The sequence below is a fragment of the Dysidea avara genome, chromosome 9 (genome assembly GCF_963678975.1).
Source record: "Dysidea avara chromosome 9, odDysAvar1.4, whole genome shotgun sequence".
In the NCBI taxonomy this organism is placed as follows: Eukaryota; Metazoa; Porifera; class Demospongiae; order Dictyoceratida; family Dysideidae; genus Dysidea; species Dysidea avara.
In genome coordinates, this window is record NC_089280.1 from 27,841,007 (window position 1) to 27,858,144 (window position 17,138).

Here is a 17,138-nt window from a genome sequence, read left to right on the forward strand (position 1 = left end):
GTGAGCGTACTTCTAATTAAAGCTCATTGCAGCTGTCGTTAGTAACCGACTTTCTAAGTTCGAGTGCAGGTTTGATTATAAGTTAGCAGTGAGCAGAGAGCACGGACTTAGCTATGTCAGCTTGAGTAATCGAGTAAGGTTTGTTTAGTAGTATAGATGGTTGTTTATTTGTTCACAAATTTTCTTACACATTTTAGTATGTAGACTGATTATGACTTCGTCTGTAACTCTTAATGAGCAGAAGGTAATTGGTTTATTGCGGCAATTTGTACAGGAAGCTGAGCTCGAGGCGCAAACACTGACTGCTGAGCAAGTGCAGGATGTGCCTCAGCTTCCAGGGGACGTGTCGTCACTCCGAAATGAAATAGTGGCGGGAAACTGGAGCAAGGCGCTTCAGCTGCTAAACAGTTTTACTATTAACAACTCAGACTCACTGTCTACCATGAAGTACAGTATTTGCAAGCAAAGATACTTGGAAAGTATTAACAATTTATTTAGCAGCAGTAGTAACAACATTCATTTCAAGAAAGGCCTCAAGGAGCCCAGTAAGGAAGAACTGGTGAAATTTGTCAACCCTGAACAACTCAAATTGGTAGCCAGTAATCTCAAGTCTTTAGAAAAGCTCTGCTCACAAGAAGAGTATTTCAAGTTTTCATTTCTTATTTCATGTCCGGACTTGAAGACTCATCCGAATTACTCAGATTGGAGTGTAGAGTCAGGAAGGGTTAACACAGCCTCTGAAGTGTGTTGGTTAGCAATGAAATCAAAGTATTCTTCATTGTTTGACAGACATTATGGCCCTACTACCAAACCTAAGCAGTGTAATAGATTAATGCAGCTTGTGGCCAAAGGATTTTTGTACGAAAAATGTGAGAAATTCTTACAGCAGCAGAGGAGTGGTAGTGATAATAAAATATGTTACTCTGAGCTTGGTGAAATGTTAGACGTTTATTCGTGGCTGGAACAGCTACCAGAGGAAACGTTTCAAGTATCCCCACAAATAGTATCTCTTTGTATTGAAGAGCTATGCTGTATCCAGTCCACCAATGACCATCATGATGGCCCACAGGAACTATCAAATGGTCATTTCCTTCCTAACTCCAGAGATACTGAGAATGCCATGGTAACTGACAATGGTAAAGCTGCCACAGTAAGATTCAGCCAGCCAGAAGGAGTTGGCAGCCCTCTTAATCATCATGCGGGGGATGGCGATAATCAAGTTGCTATAGTGCAAGAAAAGAAACTTCAAGCTACAGAGACCAAGTCTCATGTTACAGAGGAAATCAAGATGGCAGTTATTAACTCCCACCAACCTCCTCCACAGTCAGATACTGGCACTGCCATTGCTTCTGAGTACATTGCTCCACGAGATATCTACACTCCCGAGAATTGTCAGTTTCAAGTTGAACCATTAGTTAACTCTTCTACACCTAAGCCATTACACAGCAAACACGTTGTAGTGTTACCAGTGACGTCACCGATACACTGCAATGATGAAGCTCCAGATTATGGACCATACCACACACCTACTGGCTTGAGGAAACAAGCAACTGAAGTGGCCACAATGATGAGTCTTGAAGACATGGAGGTACCTATGTGTAAGATATATACTTACGATTTAATCCAGTGTTTGTGACATGCAATGTGTGGTCTCTTATTGTAACATACATCAATACTCTTACTAGGGTTTGGAAATGCTTAGAATTTGTATCTGATCCCCTACTTTGCAGAAATCCTGTTTAAACTTCAAAAGTAGGGCTATGCCGGCCTCAAATTAAGCCCTTATTCAGTTGCTTGTGCTACAAAACAAACATGTTGGCTTCTGTGTAGATCATGTACCATGTGGAAGAAATTGGTGACTAGCTGGGCTAGCATCTGTACACTTATGTACCCCCAGGTTTATGACTTTTTAATATTGCCAACAATGTTGTATGGAAACTTAAGTTTTGTCTGCTATACCAAAAATTTTAACTTCATGCAAGCATAATAATTCTAGACACTATTTTATGGCTGTCATTTTGTTAGTTTCCAAGGTACCACATGGTTGCCAGTATAAAGGAGACTCAGGCAGTTAGAGCGGTGACGTTTGACCCAGATGGTCAGTTTGTTGCTATTGGAGCAAACTCCAAATCACTTCGTGTTTGCTCCTTACTACCGATACTTCAACCGGATAACAATAATGAGTGAGTCTACTTTTAGTTGTTGCTGTTGTTGTTTTTGGCAAACTCTTCACCATGTTTGCTATTTAACTACAGTGAAGTGCTTTATATGTTGTGCATCCTCAAAAGTTGTCTTCTAATTTTCCCAAACTTTGTCTCTTGTAAAGTTCTATGAATGTGACAAGGTATGCAAAAAAATGGACAGAAAATTTACCCACTTGTCAGAATTTGCAATGCTCATAACTCCCTATACTATATCTCCACATGTCTTCAACTGTTTATTCTTAAAAATGTATCACCTCATCAGTAAGAACATCTTGAAGTATGTGTTAAAACCAGTAGACAATTGTAATACATAGGTCCCACTCTCCAATGACCTTAAGTTTTATTTACTCAAGTATTCACATATGTTCTAATTCAGTGGAAATTTGTGTGTTTGTTTTGTGGCCAGATACCTGTTCTTTGCTTCCGTACCTGGTCATATTATATAGACTTCAGGTATGCTTGTGTACAGTGCAGTTGTCAAATACTCAATGCAGTGTGTTGTTTTTCATTTCCAGAACGTTGTACACAATTTCACATGCTTAATGTCTTATAAAGTAGTCGAAATATGTGTATGTGATCAGATCTGCAAGAATTACACATGTTCATGCAAGGCTAATGTAAACACATTTTGTGAAATATTTTAATTTTGAAGGAAGGTGCTTGCTAAGAGCAAAAACCTTGTATTCCCCAAAGCCATAGTTCAAACATCATAGTCCATGTCACTACTCCCAAGAACAAGGTATAAGGTCACATTGGACATGTGGTTTGCTCTTGTCGTCCTGGTGATAGGAAGGATCTACTTACCCAGCACTAGATTTTCCTGTTTTATTGGGTGTAGTAGGTCACATCTCTACATAGGACTGAGTTCATAAGTTATGACCTTTTAACTGTGTGTAGTTTATTTTCCATATTATCTCCGTACAAATTGATCTTTCTGTTGTTACTACTATGCAGCGATTTTTCTTAGGGCTAACCATTCCTATGTAGATAAAGGAAAGTGTAATAAAGTGAAATTTGAGAAATGCATGAACATGTGGGGTTCTTGGGGATCTGGTCACATGTTTTACAACCTACCAACTCCATACAGCCAAAATACAGTGTGGCAGTGTACATGCATGGTCCATATTTTTGTCAGTCGTCACAATAGCCTCCAGCAGACTTCATTTTTGCAAAATCTGTGAGGCACATTTGCTTAATAATTTCTCTGTATCTTTTAGAATTCAGAAATTGTTTTACCATGTACACCTTCTATCAGATCAGAAAACTATGAGTGCAGGCTTCTGTTTTGTAAATATCACAGAATCTTGTACATGTGAATCACTATCTGTATATCACATGATTTGTGCATTATGGATCACATGCATATCTTCTTGTTGCAGGTCACATGATCTCCCAGTACTCTACCATCACCCCAAGTACCACAAGGGATCTGTGTATTGTCTAGCTTGGAGCAATGAGGGTCTGATTGCATCTGGATCTAATGACCAGACTGTACGACTCTTGAAGTTTGACAGTGATACTTCAACAGTGGTAGGGTCTCCTGAAGATATTCATATACACAAGGGGACAATCCGAGATGTTTTATTCCTTGCCAACGGATATCTCATTTCTGCTGGGGCAGGAGATTGTGCCGTGAAAGTCTATGATTGCCTGGCAGAACGTTGTGTCCGTAACTATGCTAGCCACTCCAGTCAAGTGCTGGCACTATCATCTATAGCAGAAAACGTTAACCAAGTGTTGTCAGCTGGGCATGATCACAACTTGGTGCTGTGGGATGTACGTCAACCACAGCCAGTTCATACTGGCAAGCTCTCTGCACCACTAACTTCTGTAACAAACCACAACAAAGATATTTGTGTGTCAATGTTAGACGGCAGCTTAGCATTCCTGGACTTGAGACAGTTTTCTGTCATCCATGAGCTACAGTATTTACACAGAGATGAGTGTCGCAGTGTCTCTTATTCCCCTAATGGACATTTTGTCTTGTCAGGGTCGTATGATAACACCATCCAACTGACAAACATCCATTCCAAGTTGTCGCAAGTGGCAGCCAAACACAGTGACAAAGTTGTGCAGTGCAGGTGGCACTGTAGTGGTGACATGTTTGCCAGTACTAGCGTGGACAAACTTGTTTGCTTCTGGGAAGCTTAACTACACACCACACATCTTGATTTGTATATTATACTGACTATTCCGTATGTTATACATGATTTGTAACACAGGTACGTATATAACATGTTTAACATTGTTCTATAAATAAACACTGTATAACAGAGATAACAATTCTAACAGATATTTACAATGGCATTAAGGGTATCCGGAAAAAAAAATACATTAGAAAAAGATGTGTTATACCTCAAGAAAAACTACTAATCAATGACAATAATATCGTATGAATATTCTTTGAATTTTCCCTGTGGTTTGTCTGTGTTTGGCGTGAGCTGTTTGCTAGGGCCCCTACAGGCACCAGACACTGGAGTTTTACCATTGACAGCTTCTTTAGGTGAGTGTTCGATAATCATTGGGGGTGAGGGGCTTGTTAAAGGTGCTGGAAACAAATCCTCTTTAGTAACAGTTAAGTCTCTGTCCTTATCATCTGTGTGACTGGTGTCCATGACCATTTCATTAACGTCAGTTTTGCTACTACAAGGCAGTTCAGTGTTCTCTTGCACAGCAACCTCAACACTATTGTCAGTTTCCACTATTGGTTCATCCTTGTCTAAATCTAATGTGATTTTAAAAGAGTTTTCATCATTGCCAACATCACTGATATCTGACTCGTATGTCTTTTTGTTTCCTGATTCAATCCCTTCTTCTTCTTGCCCTGATTCTTTTTCTGATTCGTCTTGGTCATCTTCTTCATTATCTTCTCCTACTCCTTGTGGATTAACCTCCTGTTTAACAACAAAGTCCTCTATTACCTGTGCCATCTTTTCTTCTCCCTCGTGATGGTGTTTGTCCAATACACCACGCAGTTCAACATCATCCAGTGCTGGATCACGTCTGTCTTTACACTCGTCGGTTAAATGTGAGCCAAAGTAGTTGACAAAATCACTCTGCCTACGTCGTTTCAATTCCTTTATGACGTCTTGAAATATACGGCGGGCTAGTGGCCCCTGCTCTTCACTGGTGATGCACAAGTTGTATTTTGTGTTACACCTTGTAACCATTGTCAGTATATCAACATAGTCAGGAAAGCAATCAACCGACTTGTCAAGTAGTCGGTTAATTTTCTGATTCAACTCTTCGTATTTCGTCCCACCAAATGATTTAGCGTTGTATTTAACTGCTATTTCAGGAGAAGTTCCTTGCAGCCGGCAAATGTCCTCCCAAGTTTTAATTAGTTTTCTTTGGAGAGCGTCCACCTTCATGTAAGCGGAATCGTCACGGTTCATTTCATTGAAACTCAGAGATTCCTCGTTAAACTTCTTGATCTGTCTCGAGTAAACCTCCATTTTCTTCTGCAATTTTTTGATTCGATATTCAAACGAAGCTTGCTTGCGATTTTGCCGCCCACCTGCACTCACTGGCTTACTGTCCGAAGGCTCAGCAGATCCTGATGCTCCCTGGTCCTGTAACTCTTTCCCACCTGGCGCACTGGATGCCTCAGCCATCATATATTCGGAAAACCAAAAAATTTAAACCTCCAAAATTATTAGCGCGTGTAACAATATTTACCACCCCCGCGATACAGTCCCACGGCACCCTGAGAGACCCCGCCCTGAGATAACGAGATGAAATTCGGGCAGCACTTGCTGTCACACTTGACTCCAGAATGGCGGAAGCAGTACGTGAACTACGAGGTTAGCTGTGTTACACTGTTACCAGTGATACGAACAAGTGCGTACAGGAGCTCAAAGATCTCCTGTACAAAATGATAGGAAACGAGGCGACGACGTACATGGATGGTAAGCGGTTTTCATTGTGAATGTTACCTCATACTTTGTTTCTTAACAACAGAAGTGACTGGGCTTACAGTATACACAGTGGACACAGAACTGCAGGATCAATTCTTTGTTGAAGTGCACAAGCAACTGCATAAAGTGGAGTCGTTCTTTAAAGGTATGACAATATGCATGTAGTTATGGCAATGAAACTTTGATATCCAAACAACCACACTGCCTTGCCTGTAAACCTGTTTCAAAACATGCTAAAGTCTGGGTCACCACATTATATTTGTGCCAATTCTGTTCCTGTCCTAGTGTCAGGAATATTTGCGTGTGGGTGGGCGGTCCATTTCCATTATAAGACTGGCAGCTTTTCAAGCCATTATTTGTCTGGCACAACCATAAAAAGCTGCATTTAAACAATTGTGCTACTTCTAAAAACCAGCCGCCATGCAGCTAGCTAACTCATCTGGAATTAACCAACTATGTATTAAAGTTGTGCTATAATGTATAATTATATTGTAGTTCTTGGATTTTGTAATTCATGAACTTTTCATAATTCTTCAATTACGTTGTTATGCACTGCTAAGGAAGCGCTTGTTAATAATAAAACCACTTTTAACAAATTACGCACAGAAGTATCTTCGAAACTGTTTTATAGTTTGACTATAGTGTTTTTTTCCCACAAATTCTCTTGACAAAGCCTCAAAGCTGCTCTTCATCTTCGTTCGCGTACGTAGGGGGTACGCCCCCTTCCCAACTCGAGATAGGCTATTCTTGGTAATCTACGAGGCTGGCACTGTTGTTTCTCAATTGTTAAGTGCCTGTAATACCTGAAGGGAAGGCAATTCACAAAGTCTGAGGAGAGTTGCCACACCCTTGTTTCAAAACGTGATCCAGTACGTCACTTCCTGCCTTTTACCCAATCGACGGTTTAGACCCTTTAGACCGGACCAACGGTTGTGATTCAACCAAGTTGCTTGTTGATAGATTTTATACTCGTGTGTCAGTGTTTCACTGGTCACATGGCATGTTGTAGGAATTTTAAATTTCACGTGATAGGCGTGCACGTGAACGCATTGCATTTTGGTGTTGCAAAGATTTTGAAATCCTCAGTAGGTAAACACACACTTTTACGAAAACAATTTCAGTAAACCAGGCATGCGCCCACAGCCAGCCTAAGGCCGGCTGTGGGCGCGTGCCTGGTTTAAAAAGCATGCTTAAGCTGTACCACAGATTATCGAGAGAGGGGATAGAAAACTATCACGTGACTCATTAAATTTGTTTTAACAATCAGTCCTACACGATTCTTTATCACTATCTAGTGGAATGAAATGGTTTATAGTACTCTCTGGTAATGCTCACTTGTGTATCTATCTAGGCATTCTATCCACTATCCACTGCCTGGTCGAATTTTATTCCCGTGCGCACTCCTCACCTACACCAGCCCACAAGCTTGTGGTACACCTTACCAGTGACAGGAATGGAATTGGATAATTCTTTGCCATTCACTGATGAATGCCATACACCCCGAAACGTATTAAAACTTCGATGAAAGAGTCTTTTGGACATTATAACTGAAAGTAGCAAAACAGATTCAACTTCAAAATGATTCATGCCCTTTGAAGTGCGAATTTGTGGTACAGCAATAACAATGGTTAGGCGGCTCTGCTTCGAGTTATGAAGTCGCCTTGTGCTACTGTACACCCCAAAGAAAACAACTTTTCTCTACAAACATTTATAAGAGAGTTTACACAAGGTGTAAATGGAACTGTAGGTGAGGAGTGCGCCCGTAAAAATTAGTTTTCTATCCCCTCTCTCGATAATCTATGGCTGTACCGTACACAAGGAAATGTTGACGTAAGAAAAATTTGACGAATTCACACTTCAGCAGATTTGACGAATAAAACGTTGACAAAAATCAAGAAATTGTAGACAAACCTGTACTTTTAAAGGCGCTTATAAACAGTTGACGAATTTAAATTTGATGAATTAAACCGATTCATCAAATTCATCAAATTTTTCTGACATCAAAATTTCCTTGCGTACGGTACCTTCCTTTTCAGTTGCAAAAATAACACACAGATGTGAATTTATGTCCAACTGCTGACACAGGAGCTGACAAGATAGCTTTTACTGACCTTACATAAGAAGAACCAGAAAATAATGGAAGAATACGGAATAATGAGAGCTGACAGCAACCCAGTAATCAGATGCAGGCGGTGGACGGGAAACAAGAGAATTTATGTAGAGTGCCTTAGTTGTACTCATTTATAATGACATAGCTAGGGAATTTTGATGTAAAGGAAAGTTATACGGCAAAGAATCAGACTTGTACACTCCTTACAACTATAACTACATTCATCTATTGTATGTACTAATGGAGCACACTGACTAGTAACTGTAAAAAGATTTTTAAAAATATTGACAAATTGGATGGCCAAGTATTTTGATAAGTAAAATTTTGATGATTTGTACTATAAAGTTTTTTAGTGGACATAGTTTGACGAATTGAAAGAGAGTTATCATTCAGTAACATTAAACTTTTACACTACACAATTTACAAAATTATGAGGTTACAGCCAGTAAATTAAAGTTTGTGTACAAAGCTTCTTTGAAGTTCTCAGAAGTTTGGTTCTTCGAGCAGCTTTCAGGTATGGTACTGCCCAAGTGCAATGTCGCACTGGCTCGCACGCACAGCTTTGCTCGAGATTTTTAAAAATCGCTAACTAAAGGGCATGTCAACTGTTTCGCTCACGATTCTCGTGAGCTAAACAGCTGCCACGCTGCCTCGCGAGTGAAACAATTGCCACGCCCCCAATTAGTGATTTTTAAAAATCTGAGCAAAGATGCAAGTGCGACGTTGCGCTTGGGCAGTACCATATAAAGTTCACTGCAGTTTTAAAATAATAGAATATATGTCACTTATTTCACCTGTACATGTATCAAACTTTTTTGTTGGTAAAATGATACTACAGTGAAACCTCTCTATTACGGACATTTTGGGACCCACAATTTTTGGCCATTTTTTGCTGTAATATAGAGGTTTTCCTCTTTCAGAGGTAAAAATGTATTAACCAGACCTGTTGGGACCAAAATTTTTGTCCTTATTATGGAGGTTTTTCTGTTGTGTCCTTAATTCGGGGAGTTTGTTAAGAGAGGTTCCACTGTATTCCATACTGTACACACCTAGTCTCCTATCTAGCTATTATCCATCCACATAAACCACTTAGCACATGTGACTATATGTGTACTTACACCCTTACATGTTTACCATTCAAGTAAGGGACAAATTTGCAGGTGCTTGGCTGTTCACAAAATTTTTATCCTCAAAAATATGTCTATGCCAGAGTCAATTATTACTGCCTGACATAAGCCATTTGTCAGGCAAATATCATACCTGGCCAACCACAATGGAACCTGCCTGACTAAATGTCAGATCAAAATACAAGGAAGTAGTCCAGGTTGTATAGTTATTTTAGTGCATAAGAAAACACAATAATGATTGCACCATTATACATACTAAGATTAAGTAAATCTATTGATGTACTCCCTGAATGCCTAATTGTGTAAAGTAGCAGTGTATCAATGTCAGGTAAAGCTTTAGTTTGCCTGACATTTTCACTGGGGTTTTTAAAAAAATTATAATTGTCTCTGGTATAGTTGTGATGTCTGTATGAAAATGAGTATCCTTTAAAAATGAAACTACACTTTTATCGGTGTCCAAAGGCTTTTTGTTCATCCACAAACATTGTACAACTGTGAAGATTTGTGTGTGTATAGTATATTCTTGTGGTGTCACTGGTGTATCATTACTTTAGCACAAGAAGCTGAGGCTATGTTCAAGTTTAGAGAGTTGAAGGAGGAAGCTACTTCTTATCAGGAGAAACAAATGCATGGCCGCCGCAGCCACAGTCTACCTCAGTTAGTTGGCAATCCAAACATAGAGGTGCTGAAACTGGCATTCAGTGAGTACTACCTCAACCTCATCTTGCTACAGAACTACCAGGTTAGGATGATCCAGTGAATTTAAATCTCTTCAAAAGCATTTTTGATGCATGTTGTTGATCATTGTCCTGAAAATATCTGTGGTATTTATTGTAGTTTTGGTGGTGCATGTGCTTAACCATTAATCAAAGGTCACAATTTCTAATGCAACAAAATCTTCAGTGTATGTTCAAAGATTCTGTGTACACTTGTGTGGTCTAGTGTCCTGTATACAAAGATAGGTCTATGTATTACTATGCAACCATTGTGGATCTCACAAGCAGTGGCGTAGCAACATCAGGGCTAGAACCTTGTTAATGACAGCCTATGTAACTGGAGCTCGATCTGTTGATTTAAAAGTATGGTTATAACAGCCGAAAGCCCTGGGCTATGCCACTGTTTAATTATATATGAAGAGGTGTATACTATTGTGCCGTACTGTACAGCACACACATTACACTGGCATTTTTCACACAGCAACTTAACTATACAGCATTCAGGAAGATACTCAAGAAACATGACAAGGTACTTTATGAGTTTTCTTTTCTTGTTTGCTTTAAGCATGTTAATTTTTGCTAGCTTACCACAAGCTATGAAGGGACTCAGATCTTCAAGCAGAGAGTGGAAGATAACCATTTCTACACTTCCAATGAAGTGGAGAAGTTGATCTCGGAAACTGAGAATATTTTTGCTATTTGTCTGGAGGGTGGGGATAAAGCTAGGGCCATGAAGAAGCTAAGGGTACCTCCCCTGGGGGGACAGGTGAGTCAAAGTGCCTGTACACACACACACACACTGTACAGACATGTACACACTTGCACACTACACACACCCACACAATTACACACTGTACATAGACACTATGCACAGACACCATGCACAGACACTATGCACAAACAACACGCATACACTATATACAGGCATACAAGCATTACACCCTACATAATATTACACACACACACACATATTTACATTCAGAGATCCCATTGGGTGACGCTACGTGCTGGAATCTTCATGGGCATCACACTCACCAGTATAATAGTCATCATCCTAGCAAGTGAGTATTGTGTATGTATTAGATACCCTTTCCTTCCTTTATAATGTGCACTTGGAGGGCTGACATGTTTTTCCATTTTTCAGAGGAAGCGCTGCACAGCAAAATATTTGTCCTTGGTCTAATACTGTTTGTTGGATAATACTAGCAGCTCTCCTGAAATGTGGAGACCTGGCCTCAGATTTTGTTTTCATAGTCCCATTATACTTTAAACTGGGCTCAAGTAAATGTCAGGTCATATGTATGTGAAGGCTGAGGGTGCTTACATATGGCAACCCTTGATTTCTGAAATACTAGCAACAGTTACCCAAGGAGCAGATTAATACATAGAGTAACTAAATATTAGGGGACTTCTGTTAATAAGGGGTTCTTTAAGAGGTGACTCCAAAACTTTCAGAATAGACATACAGTATGTTTATTGTATATGTGTTCACTGACAACTTCATCATTCCATTAATGCTCACATGTTCGTTATCTTATCTAGTTATCTTTCATCGACCAGATGGTTGGTCTGAAGATTGGGATTCTCTCTATCATGGTCTCAGGGGTGGGATGTTGATTGTGCTGGCGTTGTATGGCTTTGCGATCAACACATACATCTGGCGTACCACTGGTGTCAACAGTACTCTGATCTTCGAGTTTGATCCTCGTGACTATCGTAGCTTCAATGAGCTTTTTGAAGTATGTTGGGTAAAAGGTGTGCCGAATGTACTGTAATTGGAGCACTTGTAATCTTGTGATTGAGAAACTGCTACTGTAGTTTAATGGTTTTGTGTTCCACATCAAAAAGTTTTCCTTGTAGTTAATAAGTTGTACAGTTTTACAGGAATCTGCATTATACATGTACTCCACAAGGTCTCCCTAAAGAGTGGTGTGGCTTTATTTTGCTTCTATTTCTTCCTTTGATGTGCCAAAAAATTTCTTTTATTTTTATTTTGTGTACATGATGCTCGCAATGAAGGAGTTATTTTGCTTTGTGCGATGGTTTTTCGGTAGACAATACTAGTGATGCACCAGTAAATAATTGAAAATTGGTTTATTGGCCAGATTTCAGCAATATCGGTATCAGTAATTATTAGCAGATGATTAATTTTACTGACCCTGATGTTATTGTTTTCATAATAATAAGGCACAAATAAAGTTTTAAATGGTAATTTTACAAAATACGCATGAAATTTTAAACATCAGATCGGTTATTGGTATTGGCCATGATTTGAATTTCAATACTGGATAGTCGGCAAATCTCTTATCAGACACTACTGTACATCCTTACAGTACCCTCATATATCCTTCACAAAAGGTGTTGCATCCGTAGCCCACTGTTGAATCTAGAGCGTACACGTTCTGTATACGCAGCTTCTATATTCTTCTTAATACAACTAACACAACATCACCTGAATACAAACAGCACAGACGCCATAATTGCAGCAAGAAACCATAATATCTACTTGTGTACAAAGGTGTGAATGCATGTATGTTTACAAAAAAACAATTTACTTGTTAAGCTGCACTAATATACACATACCAAAAACTAAACATGCTAATTACAGTGTTAACAAATACATACTGTAAACAAGTTTGTTGTGCATGAGTCCACAGTTACCACTAAAGCATAGATTGTATCAGTATGATAACTGTTAGTAATTGAGTTGATCCAATAAGCCATATGGCACATCAGCAGCCATATACCTTTAAGTATGTCATATTCTAAAAATATATATAGATACAGTGTGGTTTTCCTTGTTTGTGAGGAAATGAGCTCTTTGTTATTATCTGTCAATGTCAAAGCTTCCTTCCCTATGTTGAGAGATAGGGTAATGAATAATGAATCTAAGGAATCCAACAAATTGGAGTGTTTTCATGAGAAATTCCTTTTGCTGTATAGTGACATCAGGCACACTAAAGGAAGTTACTTAAAATATAATAAGCATGCATGTACAGTAAGGTTACTTTTTATCCTGTGTGACTCACTAAGTCTGATTACCTGTTTAATGTAGACGCCTTGGGACAACAATTAGTATCCTGATTATGAAAGTGCCAGATTAGTTTATGTACAGAAGGACACTTGGGGACCTTAACTGCAGATGTAAGTGTCTGGGTGTCCTCAAGTGTCCACAGGTTCCAGTATACACGGGTTACTTAGTCAATACTGATTGTTTGTTCTGTTAAGTGTTTCTCTTCTATCTATAGGCTGCTTCTGTGATGGGCGTTATTTGGATAATTTGTGCGTGCTTGTTTGTGTTTGCTGATCGGCTGGGCATCCCAGCTGAAGTTGGGCCTTCTGTTATGCTGTTAATATTTCCTGCTATTTTCTTCATGCCCTTGCCAATCTTCTACTTCCGGTCTCGTCTCTGGCTAATGAGAATACTGGTAAGTCCATGAGGGTAGGAACAATATTTTAGTAAAAAGACGAGAGTTTAATTATAAGAATTTAGTGTGTATCATGTCTACTATCTTTTCAAGGATAAATAATTTCACGCATGAAACTAAGACCCCAACAAAAATTTTGGCCATATGAACTTCTCACTTTGTAGAAGGTAAATGGCGGTTATTGCTGGAACAATTGATCAATACAGTTTATTGTTTTCAATGAAATACTTTACATCATGTTTTTGCTATAATTCATGACATATAATGACATCATTGTAATCCAATATCACCCTTGTAATCCAACATCACCCTGTGTGATGATGTCACAGACATGGAGTTGATATTTGTTGTATATTATTACATCACTGTTCTACATCATCTGTTGGTACTGTAACTACACTTTCTAGACTATCACCATTTCCTAACCTCTTCTTTGATTATAGCTCTGATAGTTTGATATTGTGAAGATTTTGATAAAATTATGTTGATGATTTTTTTGTTATCTTACAGTGGTAAAATCATAGAGATCTATAGGAACCTCAGAAACTGTCCTTTATACAGAGGCTAAAATGTACAGTGTCCTTTTTTGGAGAGTCCTTTAAGAGCCCAAGAATTAATCCTTTAAGTATGTAATGGGTTACAATGGAGATTGTTTTGTTTTGTTAGGGCCGAATTGTGTTGGCTCCCTTCTTCTATGTCGACTTTGCTGATTTTTGGTTGGCTGATCAACTGAATAGCCTTGCTGTTGTGATCTTGGATGTTGAGTCATTTGGTTGCTGGGTTGCCTGGGGCAACCATAACCCAGGTAGGTCAGTGTTAATTAGGACTGAAACGATCATGGATTTTTAGTATTCGAGTAATCTCTAGCATTAACGATCGAGTACTCACGAATACTAGCTACTTTTAACCGTACCTACTACTGTATGTGACATGTTTTGTAACATGTACTATATGTAGTTTAAACATTTCAAGTAACAGTGATTCTAAATACACTACATTAAAGTGGCCAGTAAATGTTCCTGACAAGCAAAGTGTTTTAAACTGAACAAATCAAACTTCACGTGATAACAAATGCATCTTGCGAGCTGATAAATATTGGATCACTTGATCTTACCAAGTACTCGAGTACCAACTTTACTATTCAAGTACTAAAGTCCTTAATGAGTACTCAAGTATTTGCAGTATTTGTTTCAGCCCTAGTATATTAATATTGTAATAGCTACAAGTATTAGTACCACATGTCCAGCTAATTTTTTTTTTTTATCACTGTATGAAGGCATTTGTGAGTTGGGCAGAACTATCAGCACTAATACTGATACTTGTAATTATATTGGTATTGATACTGTTGTAAGAATTGGCATCGATATTATCAGTATTTCTATTGCCAATTTTTAGTCTATTCCACTGATATATTTCATATTATTAAGACCCCTCAAGTGATTTTGTAGCTCTGTTGCTAATGAGTGGAAGGTTGGTGTGCATTTTGGTTCAAATCACACACTGATCAAGTTTGCTTTTTCATCGCCATGACAGCTGTGGGCTCCTGAATATTGTACAAAAAAATCAAGGTGTAGATACATGTAAAGGAGCTGTACATGTACACTGTAGCTTTGGAAGAACTTTAGCTCACCAAATAACTGCTACGCTTGCAGTGATCAAAATACTCTAATAGAGCAGTCATATATACTCTAATAAAACAGCCAGGTACAGCTGATATGATTTCAGAAAAATTTTTGACCTACTAGATGAAAAAAACCCTTTAAACACAAGATTAATTTAAGTATCACCTAAAGGTCTTTCTATTGTTTTGCCTTGACATGATCAGACAACACAAGCTTGGTGTCAAACACTTGTAAACACCTACAAAATTGTTAGAAAGCATATTAAATACAGCAGTGAATATTGGTTACACTTTTTAAAAGTATCCACTGTTTATTTTGTTCATCTAAAGGCCTGTAGACAAATGTGGAATATAAAATGTGGCATCAATATAGCCTTATTTGTGTGTGTAGTGTAGTGTAGTGTAGTGTAGTGTAGTGTAGTGTAGTGTAGTGTAGTGTAGTGTAGTGTAGTGTAGTGTAGTGTAGTGTAGTGTAGTGTAGTGTAGTGTAGTGTAGTGTGTAACATATATAACAGATTTGTGTGTGTGTTGTTGTTTACCCAGACTCTGATCCTGAATGTGGTTCAGTCACTTATGGTCTGAGACCTTTCCTTGCAATTCTACCAGCTTGGTTTCGATTTGCCCAATGCATCAGGCGTTACCGTGACACCAAACGTGCCTTTCCACATCTAGTGAATGCTGGAAAGTATTCCACTACCTTCTTTGTTGTTTTCTTTTCGTCCCTTGCAGCAGCTTTAAGGGATGAAGGTACATAAATACTCTATCAACATGAGTACCATCATTCTGTACTTCCAGATGATGAGTCAGTTGGTTATTACGTGACATTCTTCCTGTGGATCATATCAGCACTGGTCAGTACTGCCTACACTTTCTCATGGGATATCAAGATGGATTGGGGTTTGTTTGATGGTAAATTCTTTCTTAGAGAAGAATTGATATATCCTAAAAAGGTTTGTACATGCATGTATGCTTGTAGTGTTTGTGTGCATGCGTGTTATTGCAATGTTGTTCTATTGCTGGCAGATTTACTATGTGCTCGCCATATTTGAAGATTTAATCTTCCGTAGTCTCTGGACGCTAAATATTTCGGTTGGAGAGGTAGATATTCTCCCACACAGGCTGATCCTAACATCTGTCTTAGCCGTGATGGAAGTATTCAGGTGTGTATTGTGGTGTATATAAGACAATAATATGGTTACTCACTTTCTCTTCCTTATTAGACGATTTATCTGGAACTTCTTCCGCCTTGAAGCAGAACACTTGAATAACGTTGGTGAATTCAGAGCCGTGAGAGACATATCATTGCGGCCAATCAAGCGGCAAACAAAGGAGGACAAAGATGAAGATGGCGATGTTCTCTCTCCTCTGCCAGCCAACATTCAACAAGGAGCCTCGCTTCAACTAGTACATGTGACTTCTTCACAAAATGTCCACAATGCTTCCATCAGATCATCAGACATTAGTAGTATCCAATCACTAGATCTTGCTGGTAACTGCACACTTGTAGTAGAGAATGAATACTCAAGTCCTGCAACAGAAACTAACAAGCTGGAGTTGCAATTGGTAACACCAAATCAACAAGTAGTGCAGGCTGAAGTCATGGAAACAATAGCAGAGGCTAACATGTAATGAAATTCCATCAAAGTGAAATTATTTCTTCCCGACAAACACACATTATTCATTCAATTGTATGGTGTGCTGTGTGTCATGATTCAATCCATTGTACCGTATATGACCGTATTAAGGCCAGGCTCAAATATACGCCGGGTACAGCTAGGGGACTGTCATAATAAATTCCGGGGCTCATTTAAACGCCGGGGTGCTAATGATATGCACTGAAAGGGGTTCTAAACTCATGTCAGCTGCTAACTATACAGTGATGTCTTGTCTTATGATTATGATTACATACTGGGTCGAGACAGCACAGCTGATAATTGACCCAGGTAATTACAGACAAAAAAAACAAACATTTAGCATATACATGCATACATAAAATTATTTATTGTGTGATGACA

The 17,138-nt window shown here is 38.8% G+C and overlaps 3 protein-coding genes across 5 annotated transcripts; 2 read left to right on the top strand and 1 right to left on the bottom strand.

Annotated features, from left to right (window-relative positions):
- LOC136266814 (WD repeat-containing protein 47-like) lies at positions 1 to 4,497 on the top strand. 2 transcript variants are annotated; one of them, XM_066061835.1, is made up of 4 exons: positions 1 to 138; positions 198 to 1,588; positions 2,026 to 2,183; positions 3,584 to 4,497. In XM_066061835.1, the coding sequence occupies exons 2-4, from the start codon at positions 212 to 214 to the stop codon at positions 4,353 to 4,355; spliced, it is 2,307 nt and encodes a 768-aa protein (XP_065917907.1). In that variant the 5' UTR covers positions 1 to 138; positions 198 to 211; the 3' UTR covers positions 4,356 to 4,497. The 2 variants fall into 2 exon arrangements, with proteins under 2 accessions (XP_065917907.1, XP_065917908.1); XM_066061836.1 differs by having other exon boundaries at positions 1 to 133.
- On the bottom strand, positions 4,443 to 5,877 carry LOC136266818 (death domain-associated protein 6-like). The gene has a single exon (XM_066061842.1). It carries the CDS (start codon positions 5,819 to 5,821, stop codon positions 4,574 to 4,576), a length of 1,248 nt encoding a protein of 415 aa, XP_065917914.1. The 5' UTR covers positions 5,822 to 5,877; the 3' UTR covers positions 4,443 to 4,573.
- Positions 5,853 to 16,867, top strand: LOC136266813 (solute carrier family 53 member 1-like). 2 transcript variants are annotated; one of them, XM_066061834.1, is made up of 13 exons: positions 5,853 to 6,007; positions 6,055 to 6,112; positions 6,165 to 6,266; positions 9,913 to 10,100; positions 10,556 to 10,603; positions 10,658 to 11,135; positions 11,617 to 11,813; positions 13,323 to 13,502; positions 14,169 to 14,307; positions 15,667 to 15,870; positions 15,919 to 16,073; positions 16,191 to 16,283; positions 16,344 to 16,508. In XM_066061834.1, exons 1-13 carry the CDS (start codon positions 5,939 to 5,941, stop codon positions 16,371 to 16,373), a joined length of 1,941 nt encoding a protein of 646 aa, XP_065917906.1. In that variant the 5' UTR covers positions 5,853 to 5,938; the 3' UTR covers positions 16,374 to 16,508. The 2 variants fall into 2 exon arrangements, with proteins under 2 accessions (XP_065917906.1, XP_065917905.1); XM_066061833.1 differs by having other exon boundaries at positions 5,854 to 6,007; positions 16,147 to 16,283; positions 16,344 to 16,867.
- Positions 16,868 to 17,138: the final 271 nt, after the last annotated feature.

Coding starts and splice junctions, on each gene's coding strand:
- LOC136266814 (XM_066061835.1), top strand. CDS start 212: ATGACTTCGTCTGTAACTCTTAATGAGCAGAAGGTAATTGGTTTATTG. Junction 1,589..2,025: donor TGAGTCTTGAAGACATGGAG/GTACCTATGTGT, acceptor TCATTTTGTTAG/TTTCCAAGGTACCACATGGT. Junction 2,184..3,583: donor CAACCGGATAACAATAATGA/GTGAGTCTACTT, acceptor TTCTTGTTGCAG/GTCACATGATCTCCCAGTAC.
- LOC136266818 (XM_066061842.1), bottom strand. CDS start 5,821: ATGATGGCTGAGGCATCCAGTGCGCCAGGTGGGAAAGAGTTACAGGAC.
- LOC136266813 (XM_066061833.1), top strand. CDS start 5,939: ATGAAATTCGGGCAGCACTTGCTGTCACACTTGACTCCAGAATGGCGG. Junction 6,008..6,054: donor AGCAGTACGTGAACTACGAG/GTTAGCTGTGTT, acceptor AAGTGCGTACAG/GAGCTCAAAGATCTCCTGTA. Junction 16,074..16,146: donor AATTGATATATCCTAAAAAG/GTTTGTACATGC, acceptor TATTGCTGGCAG/ATTTACTATGTGCTCGCCAT.